General features: G+C 38.9%; 1 protein-coding gene across 1 annotated transcript in view; it reads left to right on the top strand.

Moving 5' to 3' along the window:
* Positions 1 to 16,246, top strand: part of FANCB (FA complementation group B) — a 34,005-nt gene extending 17,759 nt beyond the window's left edge. Inside the window, exons 5-11 of the mRNA XM_081565299.1 lie at positions 7,347 to 7,475; positions 10,510 to 10,676; positions 11,720 to 12,150; positions 12,269 to 12,506; positions 13,163 to 13,484; positions 13,921 to 13,955; positions 15,612 to 16,246. Coding sequence (XP_081421425.1) covers positions 7,347 to 7,475; positions 10,510 to 10,676; positions 11,720 to 12,150; positions 12,269 to 12,506; positions 13,163 to 13,484; positions 13,921 to 13,955; positions 15,612 to 15,750 — 1,461 coding nt within the window. The 3' untranslated portion in view covers positions 15,751 to 16,246. The remainder of the gene's footprint in view (positions 1 to 7,346; positions 7,476 to 10,509; positions 10,677 to 11,719; positions 12,151 to 12,268; positions 12,507 to 13,162; positions 13,485 to 13,920; positions 13,956 to 15,611) is intronic.
* The last annotated feature ends 271 nt before the right edge of the window (positions 16,247 to 16,517 follow it).

The raw sequence follows: 16,517 nt of genomic DNA on the forward strand, positions 1-16,517 counted from the left end.
TCTCCAACACCACATTTCAAAAGCATCAATTCTTCGGTGCCCAGCTTTTTTTATAGCCCAAATCTCACATCCATACGTGACCACTGGAAAAACCATAGCCTTGACTAGACAGACCTTTGTTGGCAAAGTAATGTCTCTGCTTTTTAATATGCTATCTACATTGGTCATAACCTTCCTTCCAAGGAGTAAGCATCTTTTAATTTCATGGCTGCAGTCACCATCTGCAGTGATTTTGGAGCCCAAAAAATAAAGTCAGCCACCGTTTCCACTGTTTCCCCATCTATTTCCCATGAAGTGATGGGACCACATGCCATGATCTTAGTTTTCTGAACGTTGAGCTTTAACCCAAATTTTTCACTCTCCTCTTTCACTTTCATCAACAGGCTCTTTAGTTCTTCTTCACTTTCTGCCATAAGGGTGGTGTCATCTGCATATCTGAGGTTATTGATATTTCTCCCAGCAATCTTGATTCCAGCTTGTGCTTCTTCCAGCGCAGTGTTTCTCATGATGTACTCTGCATATAAGTTAAATAAGCAGGGTGACAATATACAGCCTTGATGTACTCCTTTTCCTGTTTGGAACCAGTCTGTTGTTCCATGCCCAGTTCTAGCTGTTGCTTCTTGACCTGCATAAAGTTTTCTCAAGAGACAGGTCAGATGGTCTGGTATTCCCATCTCTTTCAGAATTTTCCACAGTTTATTGTGATCCACACAGTAAAAGGCTTTCGCATAGTCAATAAAGCAGAAGTAGATGTTTTTCTGAAACTCTCTTGCTTTTTCGATGATCCAGCGGATGTTGGCAATTTGATCTCTGGTTCCTCTGCCTTTTCTAAAACCAGCTTGAACATCTGGAAGTTCACGGTTCACACATTGCTGAAGCCTGGCTTGGAGAATTTTGAGCATTACTTTACTAGCGTGTGAGATGAGTGCAATTGTATGGTAGTTTGAGCATTCTTTGGCATTGCCTTTCTTTGGGATTGGAATGAAAACTGACCTTTTCCAGTCCTGTGGCCACTGCTGAGTTTTCCAAATTTGCTGACATATTGAGTGCAGCAGTTTCACAGCATCATCTTTGAGGATTTGAAATAGCTCAACTGGAATTCCGTCACCTCCACTAGCTTTGTTCGTAGTGATGCTTTCTAAGGCCCACTTGACTTCACATTCCAGGATGTCTGGCTCTAGGTGAGTGATCACACCATCATGATTATCTGGGTCGTGAAGATCTTTTTTGTTCAGTTCTGTGTATTCTTACCACCTCCTCTTAATATCTTCTGCTTCTGTTAGGTCCATACCATTTCTGTCCTTTATCGAGCCCATCTTTGCATGAAATGTTCCCTTGGTATCTCTAATTTTCTTGAAGAGATCTCTAGTCTTTCCCAATCTGTTGTTTTCCTCTATTTCTTTGCATTGATCACTGAGGAAGGCTTTCTTATCTCTCCTTGCTGTTCTTTGGAACTCTGCATTCAAATGGGAATATCTTTCTTTTTCTCCTTTGCTTTTCGCTTCTCTTCTTTTCCCAGCTATTTGTAAGGCCTCCTCAGACAGCCATTTTGCTTTTTTGCATTTCTTTTCCATGGGGATTTTCTTGATCTTTGTCTCCTGTACAGTGTCACGAACCTCTGTCCATAGTTCATCAGGCACTTTGTCTATCAGATCTAGTCCCTTAAATCTATTTGTCACTTCCACTGTATAATCATAAGGGATTTGATTTAGGTCATACCTGAATGGTCTAGTGGTTCTCCCTACTTTCTTCAATTTAAGTCTGAATTTGGCAATAAGGAGTTCATGATCTGAGCCACAGTATGCTCCCGGTCTTGTTTTTGCTGACTGTATAGAGCTTCTCCATCTTTGGCTGCAAAGAATATAATTAATCCGATTTCGGTGTTGACCATCTGGAGATGTCCATGTGTAGAGTTTTCTCTTGTGTTGTTGGAAGAGGGTGTTTGCTATGACCAGTGCATTCTCTTGGCAAAACTGTATTAGCCTTTGGCCTGCTTCATTCTGTACTCCAAGGCCAAATTTGCCTGTTATGCCAGGTATTTCCTGACTTCCTACTTTTGCATTCCAGTCCCCTATAATGAAAAGGACATCTTTTTTGGGTGTTAGTTCTAAAAGGTCTTGTAGGTCTTCATAGAACCGTTCAGCTTCAGCTTCTTCAGCGTTACTGGTTGGGGCATAGACTTGGATTACCGTGATATTGAATGGTTTGCCTTGGAAATGAACAGAGATCATTCTGTCATTTTTGAGATTGCATCCAAGGGCTGCATTTTGGACTCTTTTGTTGACCATAGTGGCTACTCCATTTCTTCTAAGGGATTCCTGCCCACAGTAGTAGATATAATGGTCATCTGAGTTAAATTCACCCATTCCAGTCCATCTTAGTTCGCTGATTCCTAGAATGTCGACGTTCACTCTTGCCATCTCCTGTTTGACCACTTCCAATTTGCCTTGATTCATGGACCTAACATTCCAGGTTCCTATGCAATATTGCTCTTTATAGCATCGGACTTTGCTTCTATCACCAGTCATATCCACAGCTGGTTATAGTTTTTGCTTTGGCTCCATCCCATCATTCTTTCTGGAGTTATTTCTCCACTGATCTCCAGTAGCATATTGGGCACCTACTGACCTGGGGAGTTCATCTTTCAGTGTCCTGTCATTTTGGCTTTTCATTAGGAGTATGGTAAATAATTTATGATTTAACTGAATCATGGAATACTATGAAGCTGTCAAAAATGATAAGGTACCTTTTATATGATCTTTAAGTAATGCCAAATAATTTAATTTATGAAAGCATGGCTTTTAGAAATTCCACTCTGGTAATATGTCACTTAGTTTTTTTGAATCAACTCTGATAATAAGAACAACTTAAAATGATAGTTTAAATATATATATTTTTAACCTTCAAAAAACCAAAAATATTAATATAAGAATAGATTAGCAGACCAAACGCTAAAGGCTGGAGCCCAGAGAGAAAAGCAGAACACGATTGCCCTGGGAACAGTTTGTATTTAAACTAAAGCAGTAGTACCCTCATCACCCAGCAAAACCAATGTAGAGTCCTCTGCAGAAACACACATTTATCCTAGGCCTCTTCTGAATCTCACAAATAATTTTTTAAAGAAAATGAGCCACCCACATGCGTGGGTGAGTGAGCACATGAAGAAAAAAGGCATCCTGATGAATTATTCACAGAAAATAACCAAATACCATTTCTGTAAATAAGTATCCACATGTGACCACTAGTTCTCATTGTGGCTATAAACATTGCTAAGCGCTGAAAGGCCTTTTAGAGATGAACAGATCTACCTTCTCCACCATTTTGCATACAGGGAAGCTGATGGAGAGCCAGAAATGCGAGGTGGTTTGTGGAGCTTGAACTGGAGTTCAGCTCCCCATTCTTTCTGCTCTGTAGTTTATTTTCCAGCTACTCATTGAAGGGGATAAGGCAAGGCCAGGACCTTGGAGACAGCTGTGCATGTGTCCAGGAAGGTTCACAGAGTTGGTGGTGATGCGCCACAGCTGGGCATCCACCCAGATGTCCACCAGCGGGAGCGGGAGAGGGAAGCTGGGGTAGTCAGCTGATGGGATGCCGCAGAGCCGTGACAGGCATGAGCTACAGCTACTAGTGAGAAATGGGTGAGTTGAAAAGTGAGTGCATACAGAATGAGTCCACCTATAAAAGTTCAGAAGCAAAGACACACACAAATGAAACATATTCTTTAGGAGTTGATATGATGGTAAAATGATGAAGCCCAACAAAGAAGTTATCTTGAAAGGGGAGAGTAGTGTTGCCTCCAGTGGAGAGAGGTTCTCCATAGGGGAAGGCCCATGGGTTGCTCTGAAAGTGCTGCTTTTTTGACCTGAGTGTGGTTCCGGTGGTTTCTACTTCATCCTTAGTCTGTGAATTGTTTTTTCATCTTGTACCCTTTTCTGCGTGACTTCCCTGGTGGCTCAGATGGTGAAGCATCTGACTACAATGTGGGAGACCCAGGTTTGATCCCTGGGTTGGGACGATCCTCTAGAGAAGGAAATGGCAACCCACTCCAGTACTCTTGCCTGGAAAATCCCATGGATGGAGGAGCACGGTAGGCTACAGTCCATGGGGTCGCAAAGAGTTGGACACAACTGAGCAACTTCACTTCACTTTTCTGCATGAATGAGAGCGGTCACAATAAGAACAGGAAAGCAAGATTCAGTGTCACACTGTGTACTTGGTTTGGGGTGGGTTTTGTTTGTTTTGGGGGAGGAGAATGAAAACTTACCTTAACATACACATGGGAAAGTTCTGGGAAGGTAAACAATCTTTTGTCTTTACCAGTGGGATTGAGGGTCTAGGAAGGGAAAGTGAGATGTCTTTGTGTGTTGTTTCAATACATTGTCATGGGCTTACTTCATAGTTTTATTTTTTTCTCTTTAAAAATAAATTAAACTTTACAATATTGTATTTGTTTTGCCATACGTTGACATGAATCCACCATGGGTGTACATGTTTTCTCCTTCCAGAACGCCCCTTCCACCTCCCTCCCCATCCCATCCCTCTGGGTCATCCCAGTGCACCAGCCCCGAGCACCCCTGTATCATGCATTGAACCTGGACTGGCGATTCGTTTCACATATGATAATTTACATGCTTCCATGCCATTCTCCCATATCATCCCACCCTCACCCTCTCCCACAGAGTCCATAATACTGTTCTATTTATCTGTGTCTCTTTTGATGTCTCGCATACAGGGTTATCTTAACCGATTGACTAAATACCATATATATGTGTTAGTATACTATATTGGTGTTTTTCTTTCTGTCTTACTTCACTCTATAATAGGCTCCAGTTTCATCCACCTCATTAGAACTGATTCGAATGTATTCTTTTTAATGGCTGAGTAATATTCCATTGTGTATGTGTACCACAGCTTCCTTATCCATTCATCTGCTGATGGGCATCTAGGCTGCTTCCACGTCCTGGCTATTATAAACAGTGCTGTGATGAACATTGGGGTACACGTATCTCTTTCAATTCTGGTTTCCTCAGTGTGTATGCCCAGCAGTGGGATTGCTGCGTCGTATGGCAGTTATATTTCCAGTGTTTTGAGGAATCTCCACACTGTTCTCCATAGTGGCTGTACTAGTTTGCATTCCCACCAACAGTGTAAGAGGGTTCCCTTTTCTGCACACCCTCTCCAGCATTTATTGCTTATAGTCTTTTGGATAGCAGCCATTCTGACGGGCGTGAAATGGTACCTCATTGTGGTTTTGATTTGCATTTCTCTGATAATGAGTGATGTTGAGCATCTTTTCATGTGTTTGTTAGCCATCTGTATGTCTTCTTTGGAGAAGTGTCTGTTTAGTTCTTTGGCCCACTTTTTGATTGGGTCATTTATTTTTCTGGAATTGAGCTGCAGGAGTTGCTTGTATATTTTTGAGATTAATTGTTTGTCCATTGCTTCATTTGCTATTATTTTCCATTCCAAGAGCTGTCTTTTCACCTTGCTTATAGTTTCCTTTGTTGTGCAAAAGCTTTTAAGTTTAATTAGGTCCCATTTGTTTATTTTGCTTTTGCTGGAGGAATCAACCTGCCTGACCTCAGGCTCTACTACAAAGCCACAGTCATCAAGACAGTATGGTATTGGCACAAAGACAGAAATATAGATCAATGGAACAAATTAGAAAGCCCAGAGATAAATCCACGCACCTATGGACACCTTATCTTTGACAAAGGAGGCAAGAATATACAATGGAGAAAAGACAATCTCTTTAACAAGTGGTGCTGGGAAAACTGGTCAACCACTTGTAAAAGAATGAAACTAGAACACTTTCTAACACCATACACAAAAATAAACTCAAAATGTATTAAAGATCTAAACATAAGACCAGAAACTATAAAACTCCTACAGGAAAACATAGGCAAAACACTCCGACATAAACCACAGCAGGGTCCTCTATGACCCACTTCCCAGAATATTGGAAATATTTCATAGTTTTATAACAAATCTTGTAACAACATAGAACATTTCAGTAGTCTAATGACGCACGATTTATTCTTGGAGTATTGGGATCATGTTGACAAGAGTCATGAAGAGAGAACATGGAAAATTTCTGAGGGGGTCCTCATTGTCAACCTGCCCGTGTGTCTCTCTTCTTCCGCCCCCTACCCCTCCAGCATTTTCAGACTTGGTTTTCCACATTGGACAGGTACATCTCACGTCCCCTCAGTCATGAATTACTCAACCAGTGAGTGATGGAGTGTGAGTGATGTGGAACCCTCAGAACTAGGCCAACATAGGAAGTTTTAAAATATTAGCTAGACACTTGACATATTTTGTGCAATGAGGTAAGATAGGGTTCAGTCTTCATTCTCCAACTTCTATTTGTTGATAATAGGAAAAAAAATATTTGTTTTAAAATGTAATTTGAAAGAAAGACAAATATAGGATGTATCTTATTTTTTTCAATCTAAAAAACATATTATATTAAAAGCCAAAATAATACTTGAACAGTCTCATCACCATCTGCAATGAAACAGCTTCTAAAAGTTCAGTGGCGCGACTCTTTAAATTTTCAGAAGTAAAATATATTTCATGAATGTTTTATGCTTAGTTCTGATATCTGCTGCTGCTGCTGCTAAGTTGCTTCAGTTGTGTCCAATTCTGTGAGACCCCATAGATGGCAGCCAACCAGGCTTCTCCGTCCCTGGGATTCTCCAGGCAAGAATACTGGAGTGGGTTGCCATTTCCTTCTCCGCTGATATCTATTTATCTGGTATAATAACAGGAACAGTTTGCTCTTTGCCCATTGAGAGCCATTTTATCCCCCTGGTAGTTAAGAGTTAACCCCAGCATCGAGTTTATTTGCACAAAAATAAACATGTGACTGTTTGGGATCTGTTATGTGTTACCTTTAAAATTTTGCTGTAAAAGTCATATAAACAGAAGATTTCAAGCAATATTAAATCAAAAGTAAGCATTTCTATTCATAATGAGACATCTTGTTTTTGCAGAAATTATTTCAACAAGAAAAAGTTTTCTCGTTGAGGTAGTCTATATTTTTTTTGCATGTTGATTAAATTTATTCATATTCATATCAATACTTAACTCAGTTGTGAAACATGAATACACTGACATTATCTCAATTTGATATGTAAGCTATTGCATTTATTTGCTGTATTATTTTCCTTTGTAATTAGAGATTTTATTTTGTTAATAAAATAGTTTTGCTCTGAATATTCATTGCTGTCTATAGGAAAATGAATTAATAAGCAAATTTGGAGAAGATACTTACTGAATTATTAGTATATTTGGTTTCATTTGAAATTATATCTCTGACAATGGTTTTTCTTTATGCTTTATAGGTTGGTTTCATTTCTATTTGGGAATTACAGCAGCATCTCTTCCTTAAGGAAAAAATTATATCAAAATCTTACAAGGCTTTAATGAACCTGTTTCAAAGAAAAGATGATAGTACATTAAGTGCAGAGGAGGTAAAGTTAAAAATGTGACCATTTTATCATTTTACAAATTGAAAATCTAAAAGCTATTTAAGAGTTATTTAAATTGGAATATTGGAATGTATTAGAAAGGGCTGCTCAATGAATCAAGAAGCACAATGGCAGGGATTATGTAATGGTGGGCTTTTATGACATTGAAAACTGGTTTAAAAAAACCGATATTTTAACCAGTTTGCAAATTATTCTGTAAGATATTAAATCTCAGTTGTCAAGCACCTTGAGGAACAACTTTTTTTTTTTAAAGATATAACTATTAAACTGTTTTATTTGTATAGTTTGAATAGAAATTACTCTTAAGTGAATTACAGTTAACCCTTGAACAACATGGGTCAGGGGCTCCAGCCCTACATGCAGTTGAAAATTCACAAGTAACATTACTGTGGACCCTCTGTATTCTTGGTTCCCCAGCTGCAGAAATCAACCAACTGGGGAGTATGTAGTGCTGTAGTATTTACTGTTGAAAAAAATTCACATATAAGTGAAAGTGAAAAGTGTAGTCACTCAGTCATGTCCGACTCTTTGCGACCCCATGGACTTTAGCCCACCAGGTTCTTCTGTCCATGGGATTCTCCGGACAAGAATACTGGAGTGGGTTGCCATTCCCTCCTCCAGGGGATCTTCCCGATCCAGGGATTGAATCTGGGTCTTCCGCTTTGCAGGCAGATTCTTTACCATCTGAGCCAACAGGGAAGTCCTCACATATAAGTAAGTGGACCTGCACAGTTCAAACCCTTTTTGTTCAAGGGACAACTGTATATGTTTTCTGACTTCTTCAACAGAATATATTAATTATTATTTTATTTTGTGTTAATGGTGACATAATTTCATCTTTAATATAATGATTGTTCTTTTAGTCTGTTGCGTGATTCATTTATAAGAATATTTATTCCTCTAGTTAATGTCCCTAAATTACTATGCCTTTTCAGTCCTCCTATTTGCTTTTTATAATTTTATCCTCATTTTCCTTGTGGTTGACCATCAGAAGAACCTCTTCAGGTACCTTGCAGTTATTTATGCCAGTGTGGTAGTATAGAATATTAGCAAAGACTGCTTTGACTTCATAAAAAATAATGTTTATGCATATTTGTTTCATACAGAGAAAGACAGTATAGTTGAATTACAGATAAATCAAGACAAGCTGGACATAGACACAGTTGAAGTTGCATATTTTCTTTCCTCAGGTGACTTTAACATCTTATTCCTACTTCCTCTAAGATTTACCATTTTTACAATGGTCTTTGCCTTTTGTCTGTATTTTCGTCTTAGCAACATGAGGATTTTGGCCCAAAATGATTCCATTAATGTAAGAAACAGAAGCACGTCATGTTGCATTTCTGTATTACTATTCTCATCTCCTGGGGACCCTCTTGCAAGTCCTGTTGAAAGCCATTGGTCAGTCTCCCCATTTCCCTTTCCTACTTGACCCCAGTGATTTTACTGGTATTAGAAAAGGGGAAGAAAGGTTAGAAAATAATGCATTGAAATCACTGTCTGCAAGGCACTGTTTTGAGCCCTTTACATTGTTATCTTTAAAAGCAATTCTGGCAGGTAATAAAAATTTCTGTTTTGGGTCAATACCCTGTCTCAAATCTCACAGCTAGTGGCAGAAGTATCAAATTCCTAGGAACACGTTTAGTTCACTAGAATGTAGATGCCCATATCTTTTTTCAGTAATTACCATGCAGAGGGGCAGTATAGAGTAATAGTTAATATGTACCATGGGCTCTGGAAGCAGTTGGCTCCGGTTCAGATCCCAGCTCTGCCTCTTGTCAACTGTGTGACCTAGGACAAGGTACCTAACCTCCCTCTGCCTCAACTTTTCCTTATCTGGGAAATGTAGATAATAATACTACCAACCTAGGATACTAGAGTTATGTGATGGTTAAACATATTTATATGTGAATGGCATTTATTTTATTTTATTTTTTTAATAAATTTATTTATTTTAGTTGGGGGCTAATTACTTTACAGTATTGTAGTGGTTTTTACCATACATTGACATGAATCAGCCATGGGTTTACATGTGTTCCCCATCCTGAACCCCCCTCCCACCTCCCAGAATAAGAGACACAGATGAATGGTATTTAGAACAGTGCCTGACATATAGTAAGCATTCAGTAAGTGTTGTGTATTTTTTTTATTATCATTACTCCTCCTCCTATTTACATTTGTATTATAAATCCATATGTGTGTGTGGAAGTGAGTGAGTGTGGCCTGGACTTTTAAGAAGAAAACTTTACCATCAACTGTACTTGAATAAGAAAAAAGGAAAAAGAAGAAAATTTTAGCAATAACTACACTTGAATGAAAAAAAATGAAGAAAATTTTCACAAATATAGTTTAATCAGTGTTATTCATACAAAAATTTCCAGTTGTAAGTTTAGTGTTAGTCACTGATAAAGATTGGATTGTCTTCAGCATGCCTTGGGCACATACTGTCAGATTATTTTTCAAAATGTACTCAAGGTTACATCCCTGCTGGCTCTGTATTGGGTATCTAGAGCCTTATTTACAGTTAGTCCATGCTTCTTGATCCAAGGGTTGTTGTTCAGTCGGTCAGTCGTGTCCGACTCTTTGCAGCCCCATGAACTGCAGCACACCAGGCTTCCCTGCCCTTCACTATCTCTGGGGGTTTGCTCAAACTCATGTCAATTGAGTCGGTGATGCCATCCAACCATCTCATCCTCTCTCACCCCCTTCTCTTCCTATCTTCAATCTTTCCCAGCATCAGGGTCTTTTCTAGTGAGTCAGCTCTTCACATCAGGGACAAAGGATTGGAACTTCAGCTTCAGCATGAATATTCAGTGTGATTCCAAGTAGATAGTTAATTGTATGTTTTATAAATTTTATTTTAGTGAATTATGTATTATCTATATCATTGCTAATAATTTACTTTAAAATATGTAAGCCATAAGGCCCAGCCAAAAACTGGTTTACACTGTATTTTTTGTTTTGCTACATTTGATATATTTTTGTAATCAGTTATTTAAACATATTTTTCCATAAGGAATGCCTTGTTACTCTTTGTGGTGAAGAAGAAAATCCCGTGTATACCTTCGATGAAAAGTTATCAGACAATTTTCAAAATTTAGAACAGCTAGTAGAGAAGATATGGTATCGGGTAATAGAGGATAGCTTGGTTGTTGGAGTGAAAGCCACATCTTCTTTGAACGTGTAAGTAAATTCTAACATGATAATATCATCTTGATCTATGGAATAGCACTGTCCAACGGAAGTATAATGCATGCCACATAGTAATCTAAATGTTCTAGTAGTCATATTAAATACAAATAGAGGGCTTTCCTTGTGGCTCAGTGGTAAAGAATCCACCTGCCAATGAAGACTGAGTTTGATCCCGGATCTGGGAAGATTCCACAAGCCGGGAAGCAGCCAAGCCTGTGTGCCACAGCTATTGAGCCTGCGCCATAGAGCCTGTGCTCCGCAGCAAGAGAAGCTGCTGCCCTGAGAAGCTTGTGTACCACCGCAATGAGAGAGTAGCCCCTGTTTGCCTAAACTAGAGCAGAGCCTGCGCACAGCAACGAAGACCCAGCACAGTCCAAAATAAATAAATAATTTTTTAAGTGAGTAGGGTGTTTTTTTTTTACTTTTCTTATTTAAGAGGAAAGGTGAAAAATCTACCCAAGAAATAAAATACTGGCATTATTTTACCTTTCCTTTCTCTTAAAATAAATTCTCTGTATAAAGTCCAGCATATTTACAGTGTTTTTGCTTTCCGGTTTCAAGAGAAGTGCTATGTTACAGGATCTTTGGAACTATGTTTGCTACGCATGCTAAGTCGCTTCAGTCGTGTCCGACTCTGTGCGACCCCATAGACAGCAGCCCACCAGGCTCCCCCGTCCCTGGGATTCTCCAGGCAAGAACGCTGGAGTGGGTTGCCATTTCCTTCTCCAATGCATGAAAGTGAAAGTGAAGTTGCTCAGTCGTGTCCGACTCTTCGCAACCCCATGGACTGCAGCCTACCAGGCTCCTCCATCCATGGGATTTTCCAGGCAAGAGTACTGGAGTGGGTCGCCAATGCCTTCTCTGGGAACTATGTTTACTTTTATACTTAATTTTCAGATCTATTTTACATTTGAAACGATGTTTCCTAGGAAAGGAGAGAATAAACAATTTTTTTTTTTTTTTTACTGTTTAAAGGCATTTAATCATCTGGTTGATGACCTTTTAGACTTAAATGAGCTCTGTATTTTTTACAGGTCCCTGAATCATGTGACTTTATTGCTGTCAGTGGATCAAGGCCCTAACTCCACCTTTCCACTTATTAAGTGTCAAAATAGAATGTTTAAGTTGACTCGGAATTCTTCTCCAGTACTAAGCTCAGTGCCACATGAAGTAGGATCAGAGGTAAAAAGAATCAAGTTGAGTATTGATAGTAAAGAAGAGAAAGAGGAAAGCATTGGTTGTGAACAACCCTTGAAGAAAGAGTATGTGCAGATGATTACTGCTGTAACAGCTCTTCCACCGCTCTTGACATTCAGTAATTTTTGTTGCATTGTGCTGCTACAAATGAGAGAGAATGGTAACTCTTCTGAAGCTCATTATGTTCAATGTGGCAGAATTTTTTTAAGCATAGAAGATCTTTCAAGTGGGAAATACGTGCTGACATTTCCAGAGAAGAAACCTATAGGTAATTTTTGTGGGTCCTTTTTAATCATATACCTAATTGAATCAGAAAATTTTAAGAACTCCTTTTATGTGACCCTGGACAGAATTTAATGACAGCGCTTGTGATGTTTTTGCCGTAGAATACATGGAAGATCTCTTTACACTTCTTGCAACATGGCACAGAGCTTGTTTTCAAATCACATCACCCATGTTTGCTCTGACTTCAGTGAGTGTATGGCTCTTAGAACACATGAAGTGTGAAGTCATCAAAGAATTTCCAGAAATTTGCTTTTGCAAAAGGCCAGGAAGTTTCTATGGGATACTCTTTAATTGGAAACAAAGAACACCGTTTGAAGGAATTTTAATAGTCTATTCCAGGTATTTCACATCAAATTGGAATTGGTCCAGGGAAGTGTGTGTGTGTGTCTGTGTATTCCATGTAGGACATGTCCAGGTCATCACCTGGTACAAGGTGAATAAACAGGTGGTCTCATTTAGAAAGTGAAGCTGTTTTAATTATGTTTGTTTTGGGGGTTTTGGTGGGGTTGATTAGGTAGGGCCTAATAATTTTAGGATTTCCTTTGCTCCCTCACAATGAAATTTTACAAATATAATTTTGATTTTATGACTCAGAGAAAAACTTGAATCAGGAAGCAACCTAATCAGGTTAGTCAGTACTAATTGAGTTGGTTAGGATATGTATACAGTTGTTCCTCTGTATCCACAGAGGATTGGTTCCAGGACCGTGATGGACACTAAAATCCATGGATGCTGAAGTTCCTTTTATAAGCTGGCTTAGTACACTCTGCCCTCCATATCCATGAGTTCCATATCCACAGATTCAACCAACCACAGGGCTGACTGTATCTGATTACTACTATCTGAATTGTATCAGTGACCACCTGCATGCATTATAGGTTCTATTCATTACTAGAGGATGTAGAAATGAATGGTAACTGATTATTACAATATGTTGTACATGACCATTTTGCACTAAGTTTTGTAATCTTGTGTTTGTTTTTTTTTTATTCCAGGAATCAAACAGTTTTGTTCCAGTGCCTTCATGATCTCAGCACAGTTCTCCCTATAAACAGTTTCTTCAAATATCTAGAGTTAGAAAGTGAGGATTTTCTAGTTGGTCATTTGGCAGTAGCTTTGGAGAAGGAATTGATCACCCTTGGTTCTCCTTCTTCTGCCTTAGTGAAGGCTGAAACGAGCTTGGTGCAGAATTGTGAAGTAAGCAGAGAAGAGAGTAGTGATGATGTGGCTGCTTTATCAGACATAGAGGAAAGCATCCGTCTCTACAGAAAAGAACTTCAGAGAGAAAAGGAGCAAATGTTGGGGACGAATTTAAAAGTGAGTGGTGCTCTTTACAGAGAAGTGACTTTAAAATTAGCTGAAGTTCAGCTGAAATCAGACCTTGCTGCCAAGCAACTGACAGATTTATAATTACATTCTCAGTTTGATTATATTTTAGAATATTTTTCCCTGCCATAGTGCTTTGGTCCTACTTTTTCATTTTACATTACATGCCTCCTCTGTAAAATGAAGATTGAGGCTCACTGTAGAATCTTTGGTTTTGAAGATGCATAAAATAGCCTGCCTTAGAGCAGCACTTCTCACCTGGGCTCATTTTGCCTCCCAAAATGGGCAAAGGGGCATTTGGCTGTAATTGGAGATACTGTTTGGTTGTCAGAAGTAGTAGTGGCAGATGGGGAGAGTAAGAGGTGGGTGCTATTTGAATCTAGTGGGTTGAGGCCAGGGATGCTTCTAAACTTCCTACTCTGCACAGGACAGCTCCACAGCAAGGAATGATCCAGCCCAAATGTGAGTACTGCTGGGGTGGGGAAATCCTGCCTTAGCGTTTCCACTTAACACATAAGTGATGGAACAATATTTTGTTTTAAATCTTCAAAAAAACTTAAATATTCCTCTTATTATTTTCTGCTTACTGAAATCTTGTTGTTGTTATTGTTTAGTTGCTAAGTTGTGTCCAACTCTTTGCAACCCTGAGGACTGTAGCCCACCAGGCTCCTCTGTCCATGGAATTTCCCAGGGAAGAATACTGGAGTGGGTTGCCATTTCCTTCTCCAGGGGATCTTCCTGACCCAGGGATCGAAGCTGCGTCTCCTGCATTGGCAAGCGGATTCTTTACTGCTGAGCCACCAGGGAAGCACCCTAGTAAAACCTAGCATATAAAAAATCAACTTCAAACAGATAAACAAGGTTTTCAGGATTCAGAAGGTTCTATAAACATCAAGCTCCTGTGGAAATTTAAATGGCAGAGTGTCTAGGTGATACCACTAAAATGAAAATGGTGGAAACCCTTATTAAATTCAATTTTATTAGAAAACCTCTCTGAAACTGTAAGTCTACATGCATGTGAAAATTTTGGGGCATTTCTCTGAAAAGCATGTCTTTTAAAAGGCTAAGTATACCTCACAGGCCACTATTTTCAAAAGGTTGAAAATGCCTTTATGCCATCTGAAATTCCAACTCTTGGCAAAGCTAAAATGTAAAATCCTAACTAAAGTAAGTTAAAGAATGGGACAGTTTTTAGGGACTGAGAAATTTAAGTGAAAATTCTCTTTAGTTAAGTGATTTTTAAGGGGTCAAATTAGGCATTTTAAACGGATAAAAATTCAACTTATTCTCTTTTCTTTTTGGAAAAAAATAAGAATTCTGAAATAATAAGAGAGTGTCAGGAGAAGGGAAAAGACACAAAAAGATATGGGCCAAAAAGAATGTTTCTGATCCTTTTTGCTCTAAAATCTGTGAGATAGAAGTTTCTGTCTCAGTTGAAAGAAAGATGATTTTAGAAAGCAGCATTTCACTCTAGCAGCAGTGAAGTGCTAATTTTCCCCCGTGCCTCAGATGTGCTTGTCCTTAATGATCTGATGATGCAAGTGGGTTTTCACGAAGCTAGGTTATTACTGTCTTGGTTTTTATGGCTGTCCATATAATATGCTACTTTTTTTAGTAATCCATTGCAAATTGAGATAGAACTGTATAGCTCTATTTCTATGAAATTTCAAGAAAAATGTTTCAGACTTTCTGGAAATGGAAATGTGATAATTTCAGGATTAATTGTGGAAATCTGTAAGCAGTATGTGTCCATAGATGTAATGAAGCTGCCCATGACATGTTCTGAAAGAACAACCAGGTAGAAAATATAGGAACTAAATTGTAAAATGGAGGCTGCCAGAAAGCTAAACAGAATTTAATTATAATAGTTTATGTGTAGAAAAGCTAAGATATTTTTTAAAAAGCATGTCTATTTTTTATTTATAAAACAACTAAACGTTATTAATCTGTATGTATCAAATAACCTCTTTACAAGTGAGCTTTGTACTCCAGTATAATTTTTCTACTTAATACAGACTAGAAAAGCCAGGTTTGATGAAATGACGCCCTTGGCTGTGCTCTCATGATTCAGTTGTGTTTGCCTCTGTAATAATCCTATTCCTTTGACCACTTCATCAGGAATCTGAGACTCCCATCAGAAACCTGTCCTCCCAAAAGGAAACCCTCCTACACTGTTGAGGGGAATGTGAATTGGTGCTGCCATTATGGAGAATACTATGGAGGTTCCCTAAAAAAACAACATACAGTTACCATATGATCCAGCAATCCCTCTCCTGGGCATCTATCAGGCACCTGCTGTCTCCTCCTCACCATGCAGTTTTTCTTGTACTACAGATGTCAGCAGCTTTACGGGACAAAAGTGCCTATATGCATAACTGGAGGTCAACATAATTGTCCTGAGTTCACCAAGGAAACTTCTTTAGCATCTTTAACTTCACCTTGGATTATCCATTTCCCCACAGCATCAGTTACTTACCCCCAAAGTATAAGCAGTGTTATGGACCAGTAAAACATACTCCTAGTAACCAGCCAAAGCATTTAGCACGAGATACCGAGTCTATCAGGAGTAGGAGGCAGGTGTCATGTGGCTGACTGCGTGTTCCACATCGATTTCCTCCTTTTCTCATACCTTTTCTCATTTTGCTCAGGAAATTTCCTCCCCAACAATCACGTGACTGTGAAAGTGGACTCCATCCCCAGTCTTGACAGTTGGCAAAACTTTCAGAGAAAGTGAGCATGTAGTTCATGTGTTGGGCCCAAGAAGAGGAGGTGGGGAATTGTTGTGCAGACTGGTCTGGTGTTTCCTGAAGCCAGTGCCACCTGGAAGGGGAAATAATTAGTCTGGAACTATAAATAGTAGGAAAGATGGTTACACAAAATTTTGGAAAAGAGTTGAGGAAAACTGTAATCGATACTTGAGTACTAGTTTTTTTACCATGTGCCATGCTGGAAAATAGCAGTAGCTAACATTTATGTACCATTGTGTGTCAGATACTCATTTGACTGCTTAGTCCATATGATCCT

Source organism: Giraffa tippelskirchi, chromosome X (assembly GCF_054371585.1).
Source record: "Giraffa tippelskirchi isolate mGirTip1 chromosome X, T2T-mGirTip1v1.2.pri, whole genome shotgun sequence".
Classification (NCBI taxonomy): domain Eukaryota; kingdom Metazoa; phylum Chordata; class Mammalia; order Artiodactyla; family Giraffidae; genus Giraffa; species Giraffa tippelskirchi.